This window comes from Mizuhopecten yessoensis, unplaced genomic scaffold (genome assembly GCF_002113885.1).
Source record: "Mizuhopecten yessoensis strain PY_sf001 unplaced genomic scaffold, ASM211388v2 scaffold11055, whole genome shotgun sequence".
Lineage (NCBI taxonomy): Eukaryota > Metazoa > Mollusca > Bivalvia > Pectinida > Pectinidae > Mizuhopecten > Mizuhopecten yessoensis.
The window spans coordinates 348,190-376,058 of record NW_018408856.1 but is presented as its reverse complement, the minus strand read 5'-3'; the positions used below and the strand labels follow the sequence as shown (position 1 = coordinate 376,058).

General features: G+C 34.4%; 1 protein-coding gene across 2 annotated transcripts; it reads left to right on the top strand.

Moving 5' to 3' along the window:
* The first annotated feature begins 86 nt into the window (after positions 1-86).
* On the top strand, positions 87-27,108 carry LOC110465109 (guanine nucleotide-binding protein subunit alpha-12-like). 2 transcript variants are annotated; one of them, XM_021520696.1, is made up of 4 exons: positions 87-558; positions 10,321-10,338; positions 14,475-14,525; positions 20,134-27,108. In XM_021520696.1, exons 1-4 carry the CDS (start codon positions 97-99, stop codon positions 20,701-20,703), a joined length of 1,101 nt encoding a protein of 366 aa, XP_021376371.1. In that variant the 5' UTR covers positions 87-96; the 3' UTR covers positions 20,704-27,108. The 2 variants fall into 2 exon arrangements, with proteins under 2 accessions (XP_021376371.1, XP_021376373.1); XM_021520698.1 differs by lacking the exon at positions 10,321-10,338.
* The last annotated feature ends 761 nt before the right edge of the window (positions 27,109-27,869 follow it).

Genomic DNA, 27,869 nt, shown 5'->3' with positions numbered 1-27,869 from the left:
CTATATTAAATATTACTGAAAATAGAAATAATATTTTTACGACATAAAACCGGAAGTTTTTGTCTCTGACGTCATGGGCGGGGTAAGAGGGGCAAAATGGCTGACATAGTAATGTCATGTTGTATGTCTGACCAGGAAAGGGAGCAGAAAAGTCGAAGTAGGAGCATAGACAAAACTCTAGCCAAGGAGAAAGTTCAGTTTAGAAGGACAATTAAGATTCTGTTACTCGGAGCCGGAGAAAGTGGTAAAAGTACATTTTTGAAACAAATGAGGATTATCCATGGACAAGACTTCGACGATGAAGCCCTCCGAGAGTTTAGGATTGTCATTTATGCAAACATTGTCAAAGGTATGCGTGTACTTATAGATGCTAGAGACAAGTTAGGGATACCGTGGGGAAATGAAGCTAATGCAAAGCATGCAAGCTATGTCTTCAGTTATGACACAAACAACAAATTAGACGAGACGACGTTCTGGGACTATGTTGAACCAATGAAAAATCTATGGGGAGATTCTGGTATTCTAGCTGCCTTCGACAGAAGAAGAGAATTTCAGCTGGTAAGTGCATCGACATGAAATGAGATGTGATATATTATAGATACAGTTTTGAGATAAGACTCTTACACACCGAAGATACAACATCGTACTAGTTTTAATCAAATTCTAGACGTTTCGGTACCAAGTAGTTTCAGTACCTAAACATGGGATGTTTCAGTATATTTTTGTCCAGGTTATTATTGCTGAGTGTAGAATCATAAAATTAAAAAAAATCAACAACACACAGGACACAAAAAGCAAACACAGAGTCTTTTGGAAAGTACCAAAACATTCTATTAAGTTGTATTAACTTGTTGTCCGATCCATTTGTATATTTGTACAATGAAATATGTTTAAACTAACCGAAACATTCCGATACTGATGTGACAGAACTTAAACGTCTGTAGTACTCCTACAGTACACATGTGCACAGGTAGAAGATCTAGAGCGTTCGGTTGAGTGTTGACCCTTGAACATTTAGCAAATTCAGAAGTCAAAAAGAATACAATTTCATGAATTTTTTGAAAGTCAAAATATATGTCAAATAGACCTGTAGGCTGTTCAATTCTTTGAAACAAAGAATAAACTCACAACGTGACAAGGTTCTTTTAAAAGCCTTGCATACGTATCCTAGATACAATATTAATGCCACGACCCTATATATTACAACATATTGATGAAATTCAGTACACATCAGATGATTTGGTACTGACTACTCAGATGCTCTGTATATAGACTGTCCCCTCTCGCCCACGCAGAGTTTCAGTACCAAATTGCCTGGCACTTATATACAATATGTATTTCTGGTGACTGTAAAAGAAATTGACAACAAATAATGCCTCATGCATAATCCTGTCAATATTAATGTGTTATAAATTTGCCAAAGGAAAACATAGAATAAGTATGAAGCAAAAAGTGAAAGTAACAGATCTAGAAAGAATGTTATTTTCTGTGGAAGTACACTTGTTTTTTACAAAATCTTATTTAATCAGTTTCATCATTAAAATTGAACTGACAACTCCATATACATGTATATATGAAAGATGTAGAAATCTGTCACAGATCTGAATAAATATCGTTTTTGCCAGATTGCCAGATTGTTTACACCCCCTTTTAAATTCTGACTATATACATCATCATAACACTACAAATGCCTCCCTCCTTTTTTTCAAATTCGGAGAAAACTCTTATTAGCTTGCCACATTTTTTGTGAAATATGCTAAAACATATATATATATATATATATGTAAAATTTTACAAAGACTTTTTTAAATATACAAGTGTATGTTCCCCCTTAAGTTTGTTTAAAAGGTGACATTAGTGACAATAATTTATTATTGTTTGGTTGTTGCATTGAAACATCAATCAATCATGTATAAATAATTTGTCTTATTGTGTAGTTTTTCACATTTAAATCACTAGGTGAATTCCTTATGAATTAAAATGCTGCACAAATATGTATTCTGAAACATTTAAGCAAGGTATATATATATATACTAACATGGATATGGGTCAAAGAAGTAATATAGACGGTAAAATCCCATATAACACTGGATCCTAATGGAGGTATGTCCGTAGGATACGAATTACTTAAAATAGTATATGGGGCAAAGATGGATTCATATACAATGTACAGGCCTTTTTATGGCTGATTATGGGCCAGTTCCCCTCTCCGATTCCAGCGTTATTTCCCCCTATTTCAGCTTTATTTTCCCATGTTTCATTTAAATATTCCCCCACTTGTAACTGAAATACAAATGCACTACCACGCCATTATCTGTCTTGGTTCTATTTTGTTTATATTTCCCGTCAGTTCGACAATTGAGTGATTTTTTTCTGTGTTTATGTTGTCACTGCCAATATCTAACAACATTCTTTACAGTATACAATATACATGTATCATAACAGGCACTTTATTCTAATGCATATTCAGTGGTCGATTCGAAGCCACCCTCCCTGCTGGTGGGTCATGATCATATACCTACAGATCTAGACCATATTTATAGTTCCAATACATAACTTTGTTTGTCTGTTGATCTTTTTATCATTCTATAGATGTGATATGGTTCCAATACAATTTTTATACATAAGGAACTAATGTTCTATTCCTGCATTAATCCCTGACTAAATTAAAAAATAAATTATTCTCATGGGTAAGTCGTTTCATACACATTTATGAAAATTACGTATACGTAACTAATTAACAGTACACGCATCTTCGCTAGCCAAGTGTTCGCTTCGTATACACGCCACTTACGTAAGTGGAATGTATACGAAGCGAACACTTGGCTAGCAAAGATGCAGTCCACGGTACATTTATTGGATTTATCTGGCCAGGTCGCTGTCCAACAAGGGTTTTTGTGATTTTGGTTAATTAATACCCATTCATCCCTAAAGTCACATTTGAACCGAACCAAATCAAAGTCCGGTTTAATAACTTGAGGTTCTTAATTATATACCGCTTCGTCACAACCTATAGTTCGTAGGTCGTCTCAAACTGGTTCACAAATTATTATCCGTGGTTATAGGGCCTTCGCAACCAGTCAACATCTTTCTCAAATCCCTGGGGAGCATATGCAGCCAGTGCTGCCATTTCAGTGCTCACAGCTAGCATTCAACAATTCTAGCGCTGCCCAACCACATACTCATTTACAGCTGAGTAGACTGGAACAAGTAGAGTAAAGTATCTTGCTCAAAGATACAACACAGTGGCGTGCCATGACTCGAACCCGCAACCATTCGGTCATGAGCCCGGGGTCCTACCACTTGACTACTGTGCCTCCTAAGTTTTAGTTACTTTATTGATATGTCAATGAGTTAATGTATATAGAATATAGCTGTTTCCATAGGGAGATTCTGAATGCTCCAAATTAAAACATGAATTACACAATAAAATGTGTGTATGGTATATATATATATGTAGAGACAAAATTAGAGACAAAAGAACCATTTAAAATGATATATTTGAGTTGTTCTTTCAGATACAATCATTATATTTAGATCTTAGAATATTATATAGGAATAATTTAGCAAATTCACTGGTTAAAACTACTAAGTTTCACCTTGATCCTAAATAGTGGTCGGCAAACATGATTTATATATATTTTTATGATATAATATCAAATTCTTGTACTTTTCACTTCCCAAATAAGAAAAAAGAGTTGCATTAATAGTTACGAAGAGAAAGGATTTAAAAGGTAAATGCCTGATGATTGTTTCATATTTATTTGATTTTTTTGGATACATCATTGTTCCAATATTGTATTCAAGATGACTTCAAAGCATATATTTATTGGCCCTTTTTTTCCAATATTCAAAGGTCTGAACTTTCTATTGGGTAGTGAAACTCTCTGAAGGAGAATGTGGTGTGCTTTTTTGGGGGGGGGGGGGGGGGTATTTAAAATCTTATGGTGTTCTCCCCTTATGAAAATCCCTCATCAGCCCCTTAATAATGCACAGTTTAAACTCAGACAAAGTGTAAATTTCAATCAATCATAATTTTATTTTTCAATTTTGTTGCCATGGTTACTGATAAATATCACATGTTAAATCATGCATATACAAAGTCTATAAATTTGCCAGAACAATGAAAAACAGTTGAGCACCTGCCATGATAGTTTTGATGGAGGTGCACAGGTTCATATTTAATAAAATTGAAGGTAACATGCAGTTGTTGTTTATTGAATATATACATCAGAGCTGAGGTAAATCCTTGAAAATCTTTTTCTAAAGTCAACTTGTCCTTCACATTATAGATGGGAATCCACACAAAGATATTGCATAGCCCCAGTACAGCACATACATTCATGTTCATACATGTATAACGTATATATATAACCCAGGGAGACGAACATTTGAAGCACATAAAAATAGGATGTACATGTATACATAATTGCCACGTACATACATTGTATCATACTGTTAGTATTAATTTATTTCAAGTCATTTTAATTTCAATTTTTAATTAACATGAAAAAAAGGTCTTTAAATTGTGTTAAATGGTATATTCTTCTTATATATCATGTCAAAACAAGTGTGAAGAATATTTAACTTTTAACATTTAAAAAAACAAAATCTAGGGAGTTTGTTGCCAGAGTTAGTGAATTTCTTACAAGTTAATTATAGTGCAATATATTATTTCATTAAATATGGAAGCTGTTAATGTACCTGGACTTACATTTCTTAGCACTGTGTGTATATGTAGGTGTTAAAAAATGCTGTTGAGTTAATTCAATAACACAAGTGAAGTGCTTTTATGCCCCTGCCACTTTTTACAAATATATACCGGTATACACAGTAGTGCACATGCAGGGAGCATTACCGTAATGTATAAGTGTTTGCTTTTTGCATCTGTTCGTACATCTATCTGTCCATACAACATATTTATTAGACTTTATATTAACAAGGAGAGTTAATGATACACCTGTCCTATATAAATTGTCAGTCGTACGTACATGTATACGCATAGTGACCAGTAACTTTACTGACTTTTCGTCAGACTCTGCATTATAGTATATATACGTAGTTCCTTTACTTTGGTTAGACCTTGTGTTTAGCTTCGATACATTTCCTTCAGAGGAGAGGGGGACATTATCTATATGTATATATGTAGTAAAACTGGACTGGGTTGATCACTGTCGACCAGGTACATAGCTCTATATTGGTAGAGCATCCGTCTAGAGTTTGGAGGGTTTGAATCCTGGTTTATCCGTGCATTTTCTTTTCTCCTGTTATATTTGGTGCCCAACCAAATATATACCCATAGGAGGTGGTATAGGGTCACATTTATCTTTGGGGTCGAATACTTTGTTGAAGGAAGGAGGAATGTAGCAAAACTGGAATAGCTTTATATATAGATCTGTATTGCCGTCACCCAGGTAGAGCATCCATCTAGAGATTGGAGGGTTCAGGGTTTGAGTACCAGCTGCAGTCTGGTTGTGCAGTTATACATATATTTTTCAAAATTTTCTAGTTTCTGCTATATTTATATTTAACCCAGGCCTTTCACCACTGTAGACCATAATGGACTCATCCATATCAATGCATGGTAGAGTCTACTAAAGTTACATAGGGGTGAAAGGGTTAATGATAAGACAGTAAATATGAAAGAAAATAATCATAAATCTTTTTAGGTGGGGGCCAGATGCACGTGAAGAAATATATTCATATAAAAGTAATATCTAAAAAGCAGAATATTTTGGGATATAAGATCGAGAAAGTGATACAAAGTGTTTCGCTGAGAGTGGCCAAATCTTCTAGCAGAGATCTAGACTAAGCCTAGCTAACTCTACTATAGAGGATCATGAATCTTGATGATAAGCAGGCATGAGTTGGGCCTATATAGCTGCTATCAGCCGATGCGATCTTACATATCTGTTGAAAAGTATGTCTACCATACATGTTTTAGCAAGATTGATATGTTGTCAAGGTTTTTGTTGACGGCAAACAGAACATACTACGTATAAATATGCTTCTCCAAAGTTAACTGATTTATATGTAGATTTTATTATATTAAAACATCTAATATAAGGTCCTTTTTATGGTAAATAAATATCTATTAGAAAAAAAACATCATGAGGCCCAAGCTTTCGTTTCTTTAAGGGTACCAGTGTTGTGAGCCGGGGACGAATGCTCATTTGTTAAACAACCCATTGCATGTTAAAAATGATAACAACACAACACAGAAAATAATTAGGCCAAACTAAAAATATTTTGTGTTTCCGGTAACCCTACCTACCCTAATTTTTTGTGCCTACCCTAGATTTTGATGCAATTTTCAAAGAAGCACTGTTAAAGTCAAGATCACTCTCCAATATAAATTAATAAAATTATTTGTTACCTACCTATAACTACCCTAAAATTTTCTAACATGTTACAGGAAACACATTTGTTTTTTGTCTGGCCTAATGTCATATTTCCCAAATTATGTTGATGAGTCCCATTATTTCATTACTAAAAGATACTGTGGGTTATCAAAATCTGCGTGAGTCCAAATCTGGGTGAGTCCCACAGTAAAAGCTTGAGTCCAGTACTCAAATATCTGTGATTAAAATTAAACAACAAAGATCATGATCATCAACCACAAGCATTGATGACACTATAAGATTACATAGATTTGTTTGTTTGTTTGTTTGTTTCTGTATGACACCTATATCTTGATTAGGTATGTTTTGCTTGGCGGTCTCCTTAAGTAGGTCATTCCATATCCATTTTTGTTATTGAAATATTTTTATCTTTTATCTGACATGTAGGTTCAGTTTGAACATAACATTTTTATAATAATGCATGTAGATAAATTAAAATAAGACCATGCCTTCAAATTTACCCCAGCAACTTGCTATATATTGTCTAGTTATGCATATATATAGTGACTTAAAAATTCAACAAAACTTTTAATTTCTATTAAAAATACACCTTTACTATATTTACTCAATGATCTACCCTGGTAATGTAATTTGTTAAGTTTGTTATATATATATATAAGAGCTGCTTTTGCCATGAACTAGCTGTCCAGGGAGTTAGTCTGAAAGCTTTAACACACCTGCAGACTAACTCCCTTGGCTGTTTCTCCAAATTCCTCAATTAAAGAAATGACTGAGCCAGTGATGAGTGAGATGTGGGCAGTACAATAATACGGTTGAAGTATGGTCGTTTTCCCTCAACTTCAGCTCAGAAAATTGACCTTGTCTGAAATGCAATGAACCAGAAACTTGCTATATCCCTCAAACCCAAACTATATTATACAGTTAAAGTATGGGATTGAGGGATAGTTTTAACTGGAAAATATTTGTAAACCATAAGCTACATAGCTTCACGCCCCCAACTTCTGGCAATGGAGCCAAATGCTTCCGAGTTTGGTAGCAAGCTCCGCCCACCTCGCGGGTCGCTTCCGAGTTTGGTAGCAAGCTCCGCCCATCTGGCGCATCGCTTCTGAGTTCGGTAACAAGCTCCGCCCACCTCTCGCCTGATTGGCTAGGCAGAAACACCCGAGTGTTGGTGTGTTTTAGTTCCCAGACTAACACACAGGACTAAAACACAGTCAGACAAAAGTGGGGATATATTCGATTTAACAATTACTTTTATATAGAGTAAATAAAGTAGAGGTATAATAATATACAGTTAAAGTATGGGGTTGAGGGATATAACAAGTTTCTGGTGTCCTAAAGCAAGACCAGGTCTATTTCCCAATTCATTTTTCCTTAACCCCATACTTTAAACGTTTATTATATGGCCGATACAGTCACTGGAGAGATGGTTTTAACTAGAAAATATTTGTAAACCATAAGCTGTATAGCTTCAAGTCCCAACTACCCTTGTGATGGCAATGGGGCCAAATGCTTCAGAGTTCAGTAGCAAGCTCTGCCCACCTCGCGCGTCACCTCAGAGTTTGGTAACAAGCTCCGCCCACCTCTCGCCTGATTGGCTTGGCGGAAACACCCGAGTGTAGGTGTGTTTTTGTTCCCAGACTAACACACAGGACTAAAACACAGTCAGGCAAAAGTGGGATATATTCGATTTAACTAATTACTTTTATATAAAGTGAATAAAGTTGAGGTATAATAAATCATTCTATAGGTTCTTTAATAATTCAATAAGCAAATTAAACAATGCAAAAGAAACAGATTTCTCATGTGAAATGTGTGTGATAAGTCTTTATCTATATATTGTCTCTTATAATGGACATGCATATAAGCAGGTCGAAGTTGTGATTCAGGTGTTTGCATTGGGAATGAATTTCAGAATGATTCCCAATGGAAAATACTTCTAATTCTAATAAATTTACAGTAAATGTATACATTTATTGTACATGGAAAAGTACAGTTATATGCAAAACACAAACAGCAGACATATATATGCACTTGATAATTATAACACACACTAATTTCACACGGACACTACATATACAATGAAAATGTAGACGAGGGAGCTCAAGCTGATGGCTTATAATTAATGTAAGATTTAAAAACTTGTTGCCAGATCTGATTTCCATTTATGTGTGTACTTGTAACATATATTATTAATGAAATGAAACATTGTTTAAACACCTGTTTCAATAACGTTACCTTGCTTAAGACATTTCCTTAATCCTATTTTTTTTCGAGAAAACAGAAGTTTATTTTTTCCGATACAGGATCTGTGTTATCCTCTACATCAGACTCAAATTAAACCATTGCTGGAAATGAACGAAATTATCTTCTGGTTAGGAATTTTTCTTTACTTTCTTATGGAAAATCTCATAGTGAGGAATGTTCATGAAACTGGGACTCTTATGGTAAAAGCACATACATGTATACTTGCTTAAAGTAGTTGTGAAACCTGAAGTATTTATGTGGTTTTGAATTTGAAGTGTACATCATTCATATGAAGTTGTGTCCCTGTGTTTGTAGATCTGTATATATATATACATGTAGACTGCCACAATTAAAATATATGCTGACATATAATGAGACACCTGTGTGTCGTGGGTAAAACGTCTTCACCTGGTCAGCGGAATGCACTATAAATTATGTGTATCACTGTACTATGTGTATATACACCATGTAATGCATATATAAGAGCTGCTATGAAGATGTGGCATATACAGGTCATATTTACCTTTTGCCCCATTGACCTTGTCATTTATCTAACTGCCTTTTTTACATTGTTTACACAGTAGACATATATAGCAGTGATATACAAATTCCTATTTGGAGTACATTACAAGATACCAAACAAATTGGAAAATTTCTGTTGCCCCTAGTCCGACCTATATTTTTACAGTAACCTGGTACGTAAAAATTCACTTACAGCCCTGCAGGCAAAAAATGAACTAGCCTGGGCAATGGGCTGGTAGAGTTAATTGTACATTCCCTGAGTATAGCATAGCGTGGTTTGACACCGCACATGTATAGAAGTGACGCATTTTAATGAAATCAATTTTGACAGACAAGAATTAATTTATTCTTATTTTAATCAAATCTTGTTCATTTCATAATGCATTAAATACATGTATGTATATATACATGTCATCATGAAACAGCTGTGTATCTGTACAATACAAGCTATATATATACATGTATGTTATAGGGATCCCTGTACCACTGTCAAAAGCTGTAGCTGAGCTGCATGCATTGGACACTGTTTAAATATATAGTTTCTCAAAAGAAAATCATGTGTTGCAATACTTTTCTGGAAATTAATAAAGATAAAATAAACAAAATACAATAAACAACAGTGTTCTGAGTGTAAAAATGCAGTGGATCTTGACTGGGATGATTTGGAATATGACTATAGTACTGCATGCATTAAATATTCTTCTCAATTGCTCCAGCATGGATTCTGTGGTCAGACTCATTTTCTTGTAACTTGCATGTGATACAGTCAAAAAGTCCACAGTAAATTCCATTGACAAAGTCTGTGTTCTGCTGTAAATTTCTCCTGAAATCTTTTGCATCATGGAAAAAAATAATGTTAAACATAATTGGTTTATGATCACCGAAACAAGAAATTGGACTTGAGCCGAAAATCTGAGTTTGAGTACGAGAATGGTTTCATGAATACAGGCCCTGCTCTAGATCTGTGAAGATTGACATAACATGTTATACAGGCCAGGTGTGTTACTGATGCAGAATACTTGTACTAGTAAAATCTGGTATCCTTATGTAATGATATAATAATTTATATAATTTTAAGAATAGAACATATTTCAATTTTTTGAAAAGTTCCAATTTGCAAAACATACTTGTCAAATATGTACATATATATATAAAGCTAAAGTAATTTAAAAATTCACATAAAATTCAGATGACGAAGAGGATTATGGTAAGTGTAAGCTTCTTTTCTTGCAAATTTGAGGTTGAAGTGTTTACTGACGATAAACACGGGGGCTTACGGTGTGTATTCTCCGTGAAGATTATGTGCTCTTGTACGTATAGTATATGTTATTTTGCTCTAATCATGCTTCATAGTTCTTTAACTGTAAATATTTACACACATATGGCCTAAATATGTATATCTGAAACCATAAATGATATTTCCCTTGTGTGTGAAGTAGTGTTTGTATATATCTATATCTCTGGTTTTGTATTAAGAATGGTTAACTAGTTTCGGCAGCTGAATATGCTCAAGGAGTCGGAATGGATATCTAGACTTGTTACTGGCGTACATATGTATGCATTGAAGTAGATCTACAAGAAGAATTTCAAATTCCAAGGTGGGGTCAATTTGTAATGGGAATAGCCAAAGAGTACCACACTGAAATATATACACCGGTCAGAGACTAAACTGCCCACCAGACTCTCTCAGCTGCATTTTACTACTAGATTATCTCCCCTAGTTTAGAACTTGGGGAAATCCAAGTGATAATTTTTTTTTAAAAATAAATTGGTTTTCTTAATTATTCAATACTCTAGAGGCGGTGGCCAGTCTCAAGTCAGAGACATGTACCAACATTTCAGTGTATGCTGGCCACAGGACTAGTAAATTACATGTCAAGACTACAAAAAATGTTCCGTATTTATTATGAAATCAGTTATTCTAGCAAGACTTCTCAAAATCTGCCTCCAAAAAACACCTAGTATGTGTTTGCTCAAAATATGAACCAGGTGCACCCCTTGTAGTGGATATGGATAAAGGGGTGATGAGAGAGGTACCGGTGGGGCACATAAATAGAAAGTGAAAATATGTGTTTAAACTTAGTTATATTAGATTTCAGTTATTCTGTTTCATTTCTGTCCTTAGCGGTCAGATTATGCTGGGTGTCAGAAAAACCAGGGGTCAGATTAGACAGCAGGAGGTCAGATTTATTGAAAAGGTCCAATTCGATTCTAAAGGTCAAATTAGGCAGTATGTCAGAATACCCAATGGTCAGATGTACATATATGTTGGATTATGGAAAGAAGGTTTCTTTGTACAGGTATACTTGAACATGATTATATGTTATAACTTTAGCTAGCAGGAATGTCCAAAAACTGTCAAACTTACACACGTGTCTCTGACAGTATATATGTACCATATATATCAGCTTCATGTAGAACTGGATAAGATCTAAATATACCTGGGTATGGCAATGTATTCTTTGTAAAACTTACATTCGTCAAGGGTTATTTTCTCTAATGATCTCATCACTCATACCATTAATGTGGGACTTTGATTACAGTAAACACAATATACGTTGTATTAATAACATTTTTATCTAAACATGTTGTAATGTGATTTGCTAAATTAATCGTAAATACATGTGTAACATTAGCCTGTTGTACACCTCCAATAAACATTATTTGATTGAAGTAAGTATGTTTGGCAGAAAAAAATATATACCCGGGTACAAACATTTTTTAAAATCACAGTTAGACCAATTTCCATGGCTTATAAATTAATAAAATTAATGTATTTTAACAAACATAAACATACACAGGCTTGTCACACTTACCTACACAACGGACGTATATATTGTATCCATGTTCTGAACAATACAGGCCTGGTGGGCCTCTTGTCTTAATATGTATTAACTCATTCACCCCTGAAATTCTATAATGAACTATTCCAACCATTGATTTGGACGAGTTAAAAAGTGTCTTCAGGGGTGAATGAGTTATAGTAACTAAAATAAATTACACTTTGTAATTATTAGATTTTGGTTTTTGTACAACATGCTGAACAAAATTACCAAAAAATGCAATAATTAGTTATTCATAATCTCATAATCATAATTAAGGTATACTAAATTTCAAGTTGATCTTCTAAACAGCAGTAAAATTTTACAAAAAAAAATCTTTTACCTCTTCTCCTGTATATATCTTGATTAGGAAGTTCTGAAACAGGTTCCTTGTGGAAGTCCTGTCGTGATAAAAAATGTACTGGCTCCGAGCATGAGACAAATGGAGGAGGATATAAACTGTAGAACCCTGCTTATATATTGTAATCAACCCTAGCTGCCTAATCCTTCAGATGCTAGTTCCAGAAATTTACGTAAAATTAAACTCCTAGAAAAGCTTTTTACTGATCATGATCAGGAGAGCTTGTTTTGGATGGCAAATCCTGCAGCTGCTTCTATTATATTAGATATATATACTGAACCCCAGTTTCGTGAATGTTCCTTAACTTGCGCTTTTCCTCCAATCTAGCATTGCCTTTATTTCCATCAGTTATACGCAATTTTCCTGGAACTTGTGGCCAGGAATGTAGAAATACATGTACAAGGTAGATAGTCCCAGTGCCTTTCTGCTGTGTACGTACTGGCATGGTCTTGAAACATTATTTTCGTAACAATAGGTGTTTCTTCTATATGTACACCAAATAACAGTTGTTATAGGTTGTGAGCCTTTTAAGGGAGTTAGATATTTTTGAAATTATTCCCGTTAAAGTTACGAAAAAACATATTGGCATAAATAACAATTATAACTAGTGGTGAAGTGGATAAGCTCCCTGCTTTATGATTGCAAATATATATATATACTTGCCAACCATTTGAAATTTCCACTTGGGAGATTTGAGGTGCTCAAAATTAATAACAAATAAAATGTGTGTATATATCCCCCTAGATACAAAACAACTGTTTAAAATATAACATTTTGTGCTGTTCTTTCAGATGAAGTCTTTAGGTATAGGAATAGTTCAGAAATTCACTGGTTGAAAATACTAAATTTAAGGGTCCAAAAGTTTCTTCTTATTTTGTATGTTACTCTCTGTATATAGTAAACTGGAAGGCTACTTTAATTTGGGAAGAGTGCCAAACGAATTTTGGACTCTGCTTTGTTAGATATTAAAGGTACCAAATGAAACAAATTGGAACTCTTCTTTGTTGGAGATCACAATGCACTGGGACTCTATCTCCCTTAACGTTCTTTACAATTACACAATGTACATACATTGCATATGTAAGTTCATGTATACATTTTAAATTACATGTCTGACAGCAGTACTACCTTGAATGTATGTGGGAATAAAATGTATGTAAAAGGATTCTTTGCGTTGATATACTGATGAGGTGACATCACGATAATTCATTATCAATTTAATGTTTAGGGCTTTAACGTTTTGCAGCATGTATATGTATGATCATTGAAGCAGGATGGCACAATCATCTCATGGCCTTGCACTTACTAAATACCCAAAATACACTATGTATAATGCACATTTGTAATAATATGGCATGATGGTGATTTCATGTAAAAACGCAGCAGTTGTCGGAGTGGATTTGTTTTAGTCTGCGGCTCATGATCAGGGTAATTGATCCAAATTGAATCATGATGCACTCCAAAATTATTTATTAATTCCCAAACTGCTCAATAATATAAATTGACCATGGGCTGTAGCTATAATTATATAGAATAAATACAGTTGTATGTACGTTGACATATTTATATATACGTGTATGTATGTATACAGCTGGCTAATATATAACGTGAAAGGTGTGCAAAAGACAACATGTGAAAAATGTCCACGAGCCACACTGGCGACAACACCTCATCGTCGTCTGCTCCGCACATTACAACCTGCGTGACACAGTACCATTCTAAACAGCACATCCTATGTTTGTTGTGTTAGTGTGTCACAAACTAAAACATTTTTTTTTTAATAATTCACTCTTGTGCAATAGAATTTGATTAATGAAATAAATACAAAGTGTATCATTAGATTGGCTATTATATAGACAAAGGCTGTTTTGTCCCACTGGAGTTAAATGGAAGTATTAAACTGTCCCACAAAAGCAAAATCGAACAATTAGATATTTTTATGCAATGCACTTGAAATGTATAATTACTTTATACACGTATGTTTTCATTCACTTTGAAGCACACACAGTGTTAAGTCATATATTATTTTGGGTATGGAATAATGTATTTGTATAAAAAGATCTTTTGATACATCTGCGTTAAAAAAAAATCTTTAAAAAAAAGATTAAAGTGTACTTTGTAATGCTAAATGACATGTTTTTTGTGTTTTTTTCTCCACAGGGTGAGTCACTAAAGTACTTCCTGGACAGTCTTCACAGGATCGCAGTGAGAGTAAGCATCGCCATTCGCTAACACAGAACACATTTTATCTCCATAAAAAAATATATAAGAGTTAAAACATACATCAGTTTCCAGTCAGTTCAGATGGTTTAGAAATTCGAAACGTATTCTTCAAAAAAGTTTATGTGCACCAATGTGCATGCATTGCTAATACCGGTATATCTTGACGATTTCACAAAAACCTTCCCGTAATCGTATAGTTTTGCCGGGTAGTAATGCTGAAGGCCCTAGCGATTGGCTTTTGTGGATAGCCAAATTAAATCAATAGTTCAGAGAGTTTAAACACATATTTAAAGTTTTGTTTACTGGCTTTTAAAGATAATTATATGTCTGACATGAAATATACACACGTCTGTGAAGGGGAGTACAATTTCACAAGCCTAACACCAAGGGCTGGTAGATTTGATGTCAAGGTAAGTGAATATTTTCAATATTCACCATTACTGTGAAAACACAAGGTTTGTAGATTTAATGTGAGGGTTAAAAAGTCAATATTTTCAATATTTACCGGTACAATCTATTGTGAAAACACAAGGCTAGTAGAATTAATGTCAGCAAGGTGAGTGAATATTTTCAATATCTATTGGTACTGTGAAAACACAAGGCTAGTAGATTTAATGTGAGGTTTAAAAAGTGAATATTTTCAATATTTACCAGGACTGTGAAAACATAAGGCTAGTAGATTAAATGTGAGGGTAAGTGAATATTTTCAATATTTACCGGTATTGTGAAAGTACAGGGCTAATAAACTTGATGTCAGGGTAAGTGAATATTTTCAATATTTGCTGTGAAAATACAGGGTTTGCTAATAGAATTTTTACGAAATCTGCCTGCGTGTTATACTAGTACTCTAAATATATGAAATTGTACACAGGTACGCCTGTCTGCAGGATGTTTTGTATAAGATACTTAAATCCCTTTATAAGTGATGTCCTGGATCGGTAATCTGATGAACCTGCAAAGTTATATATATATATACTGTTTAGAAAAATCTTGTATCCTTCTTGGTCGCGACCAGTTATTGTGATGCACTAGTAATTATGAATGGCATTGTAAACAATCTTTTATACATGGACTTGCTTGCTGAATGTTTATTGTACAAAAAATCTTGAATAGAGTTAGAAAAAGCTATGAAAAACTCCATTGTGAATATCGGACTATTTCGAACTGCCTATGCAATTTCATTCATGACTAACTACAGATGTATACGGGTACATCACAATGTCTGGAGGGGACCCTGAGTATTCATTCATTTTCATAATGGCCTGAGGGCCCATGGCCAGGTGTTCAAAAGGTGATTAGTTTAATCAGTGATAAGTGCAAATTTGAATGTTTGTGTAACTTTAAAACGCAACCATCGAATTAATAAAACTTTCCAAATATCAAATATTTAGTAGAATGAATCTACATGCAAACTTGTGTCTTGAGAGGTTACCTTGTATATTGATAAAACTATTAAATGTTGAAAAATGTTGTTAAACAGTGGTTAAGCTAACCACCTTTTGAACAACTGGGCCCATGTCGTCATGCTCAGCAACCTATATAGTTCCTCGAAAGTTAAACAAGTTACTGATGTTGTGGTGTCATTGCATGGCTTGTGTAGTTTTTCATTGGGTTTAAGTCATTCATGATCATGATGTAGACAATTCTCTGATGGATCTGAGTTCGTCTTCGAGTTAGTAAATACCAATCTTGTTTAACTCATTCACCCCTGAAATTTCATAATGAACTATTCCAACCTTTGAACTGGAAGAGCTCAAATGTGTCTTTAGGGGTGAATGAGTTAAAACTACAATTACCTTGATCTACGTTCATTTCCGTAAACTACACTCTGCTACATACACATAGGAGATCAGTGTACTTTACGGAGCAGGGAGTAGATCAAGATATGGTTTTAATCGAATTTAGTAAGTACAGAATGAATGGTCAAAATTTCTTTTTTTAAGTGGTTTAAATTGACTTTGAATTAAGTTATTACATTAACCATCAAATATAATTGGAATCCCAGTTACAAGTAGCTCAATCTGCACAAAGATGTCAGTTAGGGTAAATTAAAAAAGACTTGTAATTCATTGATTTCTAACAAGGTATAGACATTATTTTTCTAATCTCTCTAGTTATTTTAAATCCATAAAACTGAAAGAAAAAAAAAAAAAAATTTAAATCAAAAACTGTTACACTTATTCTTGTAAAATGCTTCATTCCTCCCCAATAAAATCTGTTTTAATTGGACCTTGAACCATATTATTTCCATGGATAAGTTGGACACTTGACATCCTCGTTCACAGATGATTAAGGCTTAAATTACTTCAATTTCATAAAAATACATAATTTCAATAGTGATTTTGTGGTTTTCTCATGAAACCAGCAAATTACCAGGAAACAATTAAGTTTACATTTCCTGAGCTTTTTCAATTTCATGAAAGTGAATCATTCCAAGAGTGACAGATTTTTAGCTTTTTTTTTTATGATGATAGTCGATGTGTAAGTATATAACAGGAAGAAAAGTTGAATATTTCACATAACCTATGACTGTATATCCAAGGGCTTAGATATGTCATGTTTTGTGATATTAGTCAGTGCTATTATTAATTATCCTATTCAGGATTGATTCTAAAAATATGGAGAAAAAAGTACTTTACTCTGAAAGGTTATTACCATATTTATCCAGCAATAAGCCCATGCCTGGAAATTATGTAATAAGCCCACCTGTATCTTGCATTGCAGTTCAGTACACATATACCGGTTATATGCTATTTCATTGTCCTGTAATAAGCCCAACCCCTACTTTGAGTAAGAGATTATGGGTTTCCCCCCAGGGCTTGTCCCGGGATAAATAAGGTAATGGTTTTTCATGTATGCGCAAATGTACTAAAAACTTAAATGTCAACTTAAATATGGAAATTGAAACAAAGAGGAATAGGTAACTTAGAATGAAACACTGACTAATTTAACTGGAAATGGGTCAAAATGGAACACAATTGTTACAACTTAAACATTATATTTATTGCTGTTTATCTCAAATGTACATAAATTTATGTACATGTGAATTGAAACAATGAAATATATAAAATGACTCATAATGAGGTATTGGTCATGCACAATAATGCTGGAGACAGGACCTAATCTTATGTCCTTTATTAGTACTTATATCACTTGAGTTAACGTGTGTCTATATCACTTACAAAGATGTTTATTTCTTATGATGAAACGGTTGTTTGTGTCGATCATTTAGTGTGTATTGAGTTAAATAAGAACATTACATAGACCACAATGCTGATACCGGTACATTTGAGTCGGTGTTGTACATGAAATCATATATATCCTGGTATTTAAGTTGAGCATACAATATATTTACATGTACTTGCAATTGGAGGGTGGTGACCTGTGTGAGTGACTAACAGGATGTAACACATATGCATGTTAATCAATATAGCACTGACAGCAAAACCTTGATTTAATGCCCCTCAGTTCCTTCACTGCCAACAAATTTCAATGTCCCTTTTTCTCATTTTCTGAAAAAATCCGTTATATATTTCCCTCAATTTATCACCAAACTCCTTTATAAAGCCAAATTTGCTTTGAGCAGATAAATGATGGCGGTATACCAAGGTTTTGCTGTATTTTTTCCAGATTTTTGTATGCAGAGGGGCATGAAGTGTTTGCCTTTTTTATGCCCATTTTATGGTGTGGACATATAGTGTCATGCTCAATCTGTCCTGTCCCATCCATTTTATAGTGGGGGCATATAGTGTCATGCTCAGTCTGTCCTGCCCCATCCATTTTATGGTGTGGGCATATAGTGTCATGCTCAGTCTGTCCTGTCCCATCCTTTTTATAGTGGGGGCATATAGTGTCATGCTCAGTCTGTCCTGTCCCATCCATTTTATGGTGTGGGTATATATAGTGTCATGCTCAGTCTGTCCTGTCCCCTCCATTTTATGGTGTGGGCATATAGTGTCATGCTCAGGCTGTCCTGCCCCATCCATTTTATGGTGTGGGCATATAGTGTCATGCTCAGTCTGTCATGTCCCATTCATTTTATGGTGTGGGCATATAGTGTCATGCTCAGTCTGTCCTGTCCCATCCATTTTTTGGTGTGGGCATATAATGTCATGCTCAGTCTGTCCTGTCCCATCCATTTTATGGTGTGGGTATATATAGTGTCATGCTCAGTCTGTCCTGTCCCATCCATTTTATGGTGTGGGCATATATAGTGTCATGCTCAGTCTGTCCTGTCCTATCCATTTTATGGTGAGGGCATATAGTGTCATGCTCAGTCTGTCCTGTCCCATCCCACATTCATTGTTATGGCTCTGTCAACTGAATTTCTTTATAGATTTTCCTCAAAGTTCGTACAAATGTCAAAAAGTATGAAAATACCTTGGATGAAGTCATATTTTACGGTTGAATGTTGATTTGTGCTAAAACCAATGTACAATGATGAGTTTTGGCTTTTCCCTAAATACTTAGTACTGAATTGAACTGCACTGATATATATATATCAGACCTGTCCGTGTCTTTCAACACCCTGACAAATCTATTAGAAATACCATAAATGGCTTAAACAGGATATCTGCTCTTTACCGTGAACATATTAAAATAAATTACACAGTTGTCAAATAAATGCATGTGCATGTACCATCCCAGATTTGTCTGTAGAAAGGTTAATTTTACATCGATTACATGATACTGTATAGCATCACTATCCTCTGAATGAAGTCATGACTACCGGTATGTTTTTTCCCCTGTGATGAGATTGAGACTATTTTTTTTTTTCAAAACGGTTTAAAATGAAAGGTTAAAACGATGTAAGTGGTGGAAATACTAAAATGCTCAAGGCCTTTTGTAATCCTTTGTCTTGAAAGAAATTGTAAATGTATTCACATACACGCCATCCTAAAAGGTTTTTAATGAAGAAGCATTCTCCCTGTCTGAATAATTCAAGTAAAAAATCTTAATTGATCATGATGAGTGTGTACGTACGTAGATGCAGTTCTCTGCAGAACTTCCGTGGCAGGGGAGACAACTCTCTCTACCTTATCAGACAGTATATTTTCATGGCTAGATATGCATCGGTTAAAAATATGTTGTGTTGATTTAAAAAATAAAACTGTAGGGATTTTCTTTATTCAATCTGTAATTTCTATCCTGGCATTTTGCCTAAGACAAGTGTAGATTGCAGGCCATATGCATATATCCCTGTGTCTTATCAGAAAAGAGACCTATGGTGTTTGTTATGAAAAATAATGATAAAAAAAAATAATTGAACTTTTTCTTTTTAAAACAGAAGAGTGTGTTCAGTTTAGGCCAGACACAAAAATTATATATGTTTCCTGTAACATGTTTTAGAAAATTTGGGTATGTAGCTATAGGTAGGTTACAAATTTGATTTTCACAAATAATTTTATATGGTTTATGTAGGAGAGTAATCTTGACTTTTGCAGTGCTTCTTTGAAAACTGCCATAACAAGTGTAGGGTATAGGGACAATAAATTAAGGAAGGTAGGATTACCAGAAACACCAAAAAAATTTGTTTGGCCTTTGAAATGTTTTTCACATTTTACATATTTAACAATTAAATCTTGATTTGTTGCAGACCTACATTCCAAACAAACGGGACATACTTCATGCCAGGAAGGCTACAAAGGGCATCATAGAACACACCATTGAGATTAGTGGTGTGCCCTTCTTGTTCGTGGATGTGGGAGGGCAGAGGTCACAGAGACAGAAGTGGTACCAGTGTTTCGAGGGTATAACGTCCATTCTATTTCTGGCGTCGTCCAGTGAGTACGATCAGGTGTTGCTCGAGGACAGGAAAACAAACCGGCTTCAGGAATCCTGCATTATATTTGAGACAATTATTAACAACCGGAACTTCAAAAACGTGGCAATTATCTTGTTTCTGAATAAATATGACCTGCTGCAAGAGAAAGTGACACTAGTGAGTATCAAAGACTACTTTCCCGAGTTTGAAGGAAACCCACACAACCTGGAGGATGTGCAGAATTTTATGTTGACAATGTTTGACTCGCGGCGCCGGGAGCGGATGAAACCTCTTTTCCACCACTTTACCACAGCAATAGACACGGAAAACATCAAGTTTGTGTTTCAGGCAGTGAAGGACACTATTCTTCAGGATAATCTCAAATCATTAATGCTACAGTGAGGCTCTTTCAACCTGACCCAGGGGCTAGGTAATTAGGTACACTGATGATGTTTGTAGCTCCAGCCCTCCCCTGACCCTGGGGTTAGGTAGTGAAAGGTACCCCGGAATAGTTCCTACCCCTTGGGGCGTGCTGGACTTTGTGAACTCTCCTCCCTCAGCCAGAGCCTGAGGTATAGTGTGGCTACCTCCTATGCCTTGTGTCAGGTACAGCGAGGCCCCCTCCCACCTCCAGACCCTGGGGCCTGATGTACGCAACGAAGTGGTGACCATAAACACTGCTGACCTGAGCCTTATTGAGGCTTACATATATGTTTGTTCCCACCTCGACTCAGTGCCAATATATACTGATCATGAATAGCCCCATTTCTGCTATTACACGCCTGAGGTGCTGTACTCCTTAAGCTCTACCCACTCCGATATACTGAGCCGAGGTTGATGCAGTTGGTAGAGAAGCAGGCATTCTGGGACTGTTATGCGTGGGTGGTGTCATGACCAACAATTATCACGAACAATTTATACACGTGTAGGCTAAGCTTGACCAGGACAACTTTCAGTGATTTGTCATATCTTGGATAACCTAGCTACGTACATGTACAATACCTGACGGGGTGGGATTTATTGCTTATTTCTGTGAAAACAGCATAAATACAAACACAGTTTCTGCTACAGCCTCCTACGTTTTTTGTGTGCTGATAATAATTCTGTCCTTCAGATTTCCAAACTGGCCGTATGTGTGACAATAGAAGCTGTTTAATCTGCTCAAAGACTGAAGACCAGCTGTGGAACAAGACTAAAATATAGTTAAATACCAGTGTTAGTGTATTTCATTTTCCGATTTTTCGCATTTATGGTGAAGGATTGTAACAATATAATCACTATACTAGTATTGATACATTTCATACACAGTATATAAATACATATATATGCATACCAGGACTAGATATTGTATTCACATTCGTAACATACATAATACTGAGAGAGCTCGAGTTAACCCTTTCACCACTGTAGGCCATAATGGACTCATCCAGATCGATGCTTCATGTCATGGTAGAGTCTAATAAAGTTGCATAGGGGTGAAAGGGTTAAAAAAAAAATCTCAGTATGGGTGAAGACTTTTTTAATTTTCACAATTTTTTGTAGATATACACATAATTGTCAGGCCAAAGAGCCAATTGAAAGTGAAGCTTATGCCACGGTGTGGTGTTCATCCTACTCAGCTTTTTCTCTTATGGAATTGACAAAGTGTTGGTATATTTTTTTTGACACAAAATTCACAATCAAAGATGGCCATCCTTGCCTTCAATTTAATTACACAAGATATTTTTAACTTCGGAGATTCTACCAGGTCAGTTTTAACCAAGTTTGACACAGATATTTGTTTTAACGTGTTGAGACCAGGTGTTGTTACTTTTGCAAATTTTATTCCCAATAAGTCAAGAAGTCCAAAATGGCCACCATGGTCTGGAAATTTCGGAACCATTTTCAACTTTTCTAGTTAAGATCAACAAATATAGATAGGTGAATGTTACAGGCCCAATGAGCCTCTTATTTCAGGGTTGGGTGTAGGGTTTTGGGAGGGGAGGGGATAACAGAAAGCCAAGTTGTCCTAATTACGAAGTAATTAAGACCATAAATTTGATTTTAATCCAAAGATTTAATTGTCAAATGCTGATTGGCTAAAGCCATGTATGATGTGCTGTTATTTAGTGATTGGCTGATGCCCAGTGATGAGGTACTTGATGATTGGTTGAGGCCACCGAGGATGGTGAGGAATTAATATATGAGCAGCACGATGCTGAACTGACCTCCTGACAACATTGCTCAGTGTGTAATCCCGTCGACCCACAATGGTTGTGATAAGGGGTAGTACATCGAGTACGCCCCAAACTGTCACAGCCCGTAGTTACAAATGTAGCGTGTTTGACTGTATAAACATATTCTATACGTATACCCGTGTGGATGCATGGTTAGTGACTTATTTGTATATATATTATATATATATATATATATATATCCGAGTATGAGTATTAATTGCAACAGAGTATTTCATTTTATTTTATTTTGTCATCTGTTTCAAACAGACATATATATACGATTGCTGTATTGTAAGGTGGGCCTGTATGCAAAATACATTTTGTGTGGTTAAATTATAGCTCTATAAAACAAGTTTTTAAGAATGTGCACATGAAAAATTATAGATTGAATGAGTGAGATTTATTTGCGTTTAGCTTCTACATGAGTTATATATTATGGTAGACTTATGCATGTGTTAATTATATCTATAAAGATGATATAATGTATATAAGAATTTGCGAACATGTACTTGGAGAAGACTAGATATATACATATATATACCGACATAAATATTACGTATAAGTTTTTGTAACAGTAAGCAAGAAATGTACATGTGCACAACATTTACTATAATACTTGGTCAGTAAATAAAATTATAAATATCAGGATAATATTTGGTACATACAACGCAGGGACACGGACATGCAGAATGAGATAATTTAGGTATAAGTTGTCTTATTCCTATTTATTCTTTTTTTTTATATCTGATTTTCTGAAAATGACACAATGCGATAAAAATTACTTAATACTGTTTTGTTGAATTTAATTTTGTTACCAAAATATGAAATGACACTGCTCCATGATTTTTTTTTATCCGGTAATTATAAGAATCTTGCAAGTTCATGCTCTTACAGCAGTTACTGTATTATAGTGTACTGGTTTTGTAGTCACCAGATTTTATGCCAAATAACGTTTCATATTCCTAACAGTCAACTTGGTTATTCCTAAAGGTTTCCCAATTCCCTTGCATGAGTTAGTTAATTCATTCACCCCTGAAATTACTTAATGAACTATTCCAACCTTTGAGTTGGAAGAGTTCAAATGTGTCTTCATCAGGGGTGAATGATCTGTTAATGAAGTTGAACTGCGTTCGAAAACGTAGAATTCCTATATATATATATAAATTAATATAACTAAAGATATCAAAAATAAATAAATTCAGAAAAAGATTTCTTTTTGTTGCTAGTTAGACCATAAATATGGCTGTCACATTAAATTGTTCATGCAGTATTCCAATATTTTTACTATGAAATCCACAACCAACTGACACCGTGAACCTTTTAACCCTTTCACCCCTAAGTAACTTTAGTAGACTCTACCATGCATTTATCTGGATGAGTCCATTATGGTCTACAGTGGTGAAAGGGTTAAACACAATCTAAAGGCAGAAGTTTATAATGTGTCACATTCTGACTATTTGAATAAGAATCATATTTGCAAACTGATATATGGTAATTCTGATATATACTATTACAATTCAAGCCAGTACGTCCATTGAGCTAGACATCTCTTGTTCCTGTTATCTTTCTATGTACTGTACATGTATCAATACGGCTTAGAAGATGCTCAGTGCAATTTACTCTGAAAAACAAGTACACTTCTCCAGAATTACTTCCAAAAAATATGCTGGTAGCCATTTTTATAGTAGGATAGACTTTAAGAATCTGGAAAATGTTTTGCTTTTGATTAATGGGCACATCAAACACGATAGACAGAGGGATGATAGAAAAATGACAAATGAATTTATTACATACTGTTGAAAATTCAACTTTGAAACCTTACCAATATTTTATTTTGACAAGAGTGGTACAAGATCAATGATACCGAAATAACCTGTATTCTGCTTTATACAAACATTAAAACAAAGACCAAACATGTAGATTTTTTTATTTTTAGGTTGTTATGGGAAATAATGAGGATTTCAGAGCTTTTTAACCTATTCACCCCTGAAATTTCATAATGGACTATTCCAACCTTTGAATTGGAAGAGTTCAAATGTATCTTCAGGGGTTTATGAGTTAACTAGTGAGGAATTCAAAATTTTATTGTTCTCTATATATAACAACAATGTACGAGTATAATTTTTCGCTTGATACATTGTTTAATTGTACATTTTCTAGAATCATAATGAATAAAACTAGCACCTCATGGGTACAGTACTGAGGTGATCAGCTGATTTGTAGCAGCTGCCAGCTGATACAGAACAGATGTGATCGTGTATTTGTCAACATGTTTAGCTCACCTATTGGAAGAATAAGGAAAACCTATATGTGAAGTCATCCTCAGTCTGGCCATAATAAATATAAGTACTAGGTTAAAAGTTTTAGCGGAAATGTTGACAGTCATAAACAAAACCTTCAGTATTTGTACTAAGATGCTGATACATGTGTTTGTTATATATAAATGGAGAGTCCGGAGGGGTCCAGTATTGATGTAGTCAGTCAAATTTCTAGACTTTTTTTACCTGTTTTGGACCAAATAATGTGTACTGTGAAATTTTCACCGCAGTTTAATTTTCGCCTTTTTCACCCTCCATGGACACAGCGAGGGCGAAATTATCATAACAGCGAACATTATTGAAAAACATAATATACATAGTAATTAAATTTGAAGGGTGAAAGTCATGCTGGGCAAATATGTATTTTACTGGTCAAGGGCGAAAGTTTCGACTGGGCGAAAAAATTACCGATTTTCAGTATTTTCCCCAATAGGTGAGCTTTGCTGTAGTCTCCAGTAGCTCTTTCATTGCCTTGGTAGAACTTATACTTTATCTGTGTATTTAGATCTACATTCGTGGGAAATATTGCACAACTAAAATTTACGCACAATATATATCTTACAGTGACCATGATTATGCCCTAGCTAGCTAGTAACAAAGGGATACCATTGGTTTCCTTCAGGTTGACCTCCTGCTTATTTTATGGTGACTTGAAAAGTGACCTTCCGATAAACTTGAAGGTTGACCTCTGACCTCTTTGATATATATAACTATCAGGGTACATTTTGTTTCAAGCTTGGTGAGTGATCAGCATTTTATCTGTTAAACCACGGAATTAGATTAGTTATCTTAGTCTGTGGTTAAACTTTGCTTCATTCTCTCTTGTAGAAATATTATATATATATATATATTCTTTGATAATTAGCTTCATATATATCTATATTTCCAGATTTTTTGTAGTTTTTTAGTTTCTTCGGAAAAGGGTATATGTAACTACAAAGGTACTTTTGATTCAGATCTACTATTTAGAAATACATTTATACATTTATATAAGGTTAAGTGGACATAAAAATATGTTTACACCCTGGAATTGCACAAATATGCTATGTAAACTTCTACACACACTTTTATGTACTGTTATCAAGGACAATAATTTAGTTTAAATACCAATTTGGATTAAATTTTCATGTGAATGTAACATTTTTGATAGATAACCATTCTTGGAAAATTGCACAACATTGATTTTAAAGGCTTTTGATATTTTTTTCTTTTTTTTTTTCTTTTGGAAAATATATATCTTTATTGACAAAATAAACTGCTGATAAAAAGTTTCAGTTTCGGTGTTCATGGACTTTTTTTACTCTGAAACTATTCTTCGCCTCTGTTTGAAAAAAATTAGTGAGTGTATTCTACCTGTTTTTGTGATTTATTTACCTGAAAGGAACTTAAACATTGTCTAGCTGTTTTGAGTGTGAAATGTAGACTGTTCTAAAGGAGTATTTTACATTTAGATATATTCAAGTTTTGTGATACCACTTTGGAGGAGGTGTTTTTTTTCCGGAGCCTTTTTTACTTGCCACACACAAAAGCTAACCCTCCATATAATGATGAACCACATTCATGGTCTTCTTTTTTTTTCAATTGAATTTTGTGAGGTGTATGTTTGATTTTGCGTCCCCATTTTATGCTCGCTTTAACGTCCAGAAACATTTGGAAAAATCATTCATCGTTTAATTAAGTCATCATTTTTTAATGCTTTATATAAAAAATCAATTTGTGTAATATAATGCTATTCATTAATCCATAACATTTTTTGAGTGCAATTTACTAAGCAAAAGGGAACCTTGTGGTAGTTTTATTATACAAGTTTAATAATAAGATAGGTTCCGGAATATGTGCAATTTTTTTTTCATAAATTTTACATAAATGGAAATCATTTTGTGATCTTGTTTCAGATTATGCCAGGAAATCGTAATGTTCAATGTATAATTTGGTTTCAAATCTTTTTGGATAAACAGACAATGTGAGATTATCGTTGTTACTAAGGTTACAGTGTCTGTTATGTCCTTGCTTCAGAGACACAAATTATCATTGAAGTGTGCTGTAATTTAAACCAATGATTGTCTTACATTGCTTCAGTAGATTTATATATAAACTATATACCTGACCAAATATGGTCCCATATTCAGTAGGCTGAATCTCGCATCACTTCTGCAGGATTTTTCAAAATTCGGGGACAGTGTCGTACGGGGCGTTCCATCTGGGTTTTTTTTATGCTTCTCTCCGTATTAAGGATCCCCATACCACTGCCAAAAACTTAAAGTTCTATGTTTTGAAACTTTTTCACAGCATGGTTATATTATAACATTGATTATTCTAATAAATAAAACTGTTCCTTGCAAAACTTTTCTGAAAAATAATGACGAAATCAAAAACAAATCAACAACAGTCGGAATGTAAAAATGCAACAAGCTAGACCAGGTTTTGTAACCTGTGGACTTTTCGACCATTACATTGTCCTTCTCACCAGCTGATCAGCTGAATGTTTAATGGCAGAATCCTGGTGTTTGTTTGTTTGTTTGTTTGAGTGGTTTAACGTCCGCTTCACTACCAAGTTACAATCCTGGTGCAATTGCGCTTACTTAAATAAAGGGGAGGTAACTACTGCTTGTACACAAAACTACAGTGGAACTCTCTAATGTTTTGCCTGCAGTGGTACGAGGATCCTTAAATTAATTAATATTACCTAATGGTATCTAATATTTCATAATTAGACAGTGTCTAGTTTACTATACAACTCTCTAACTAATCTCATTTAATATCTTCTAGTTACTGTAACACTGTGCATACACTTGGAATATAAATTATGATACATACATCCATATTGAAATAATTTTGGTGAACATGTCTGTCTGTGATGCAGTTCAGTCATTGTACTAGTATCTCCATTGGAAACTTAATTAATAAAGAAGGTTTGCAGATAATAAATACAATTATTCAAGTACGTTACACTATTCTGTTTTACTGAGCGTTTCTCAGAATTACGAAAAAAAAAATAACATTCAATGACTTACAATTATGATCAATAATTGCA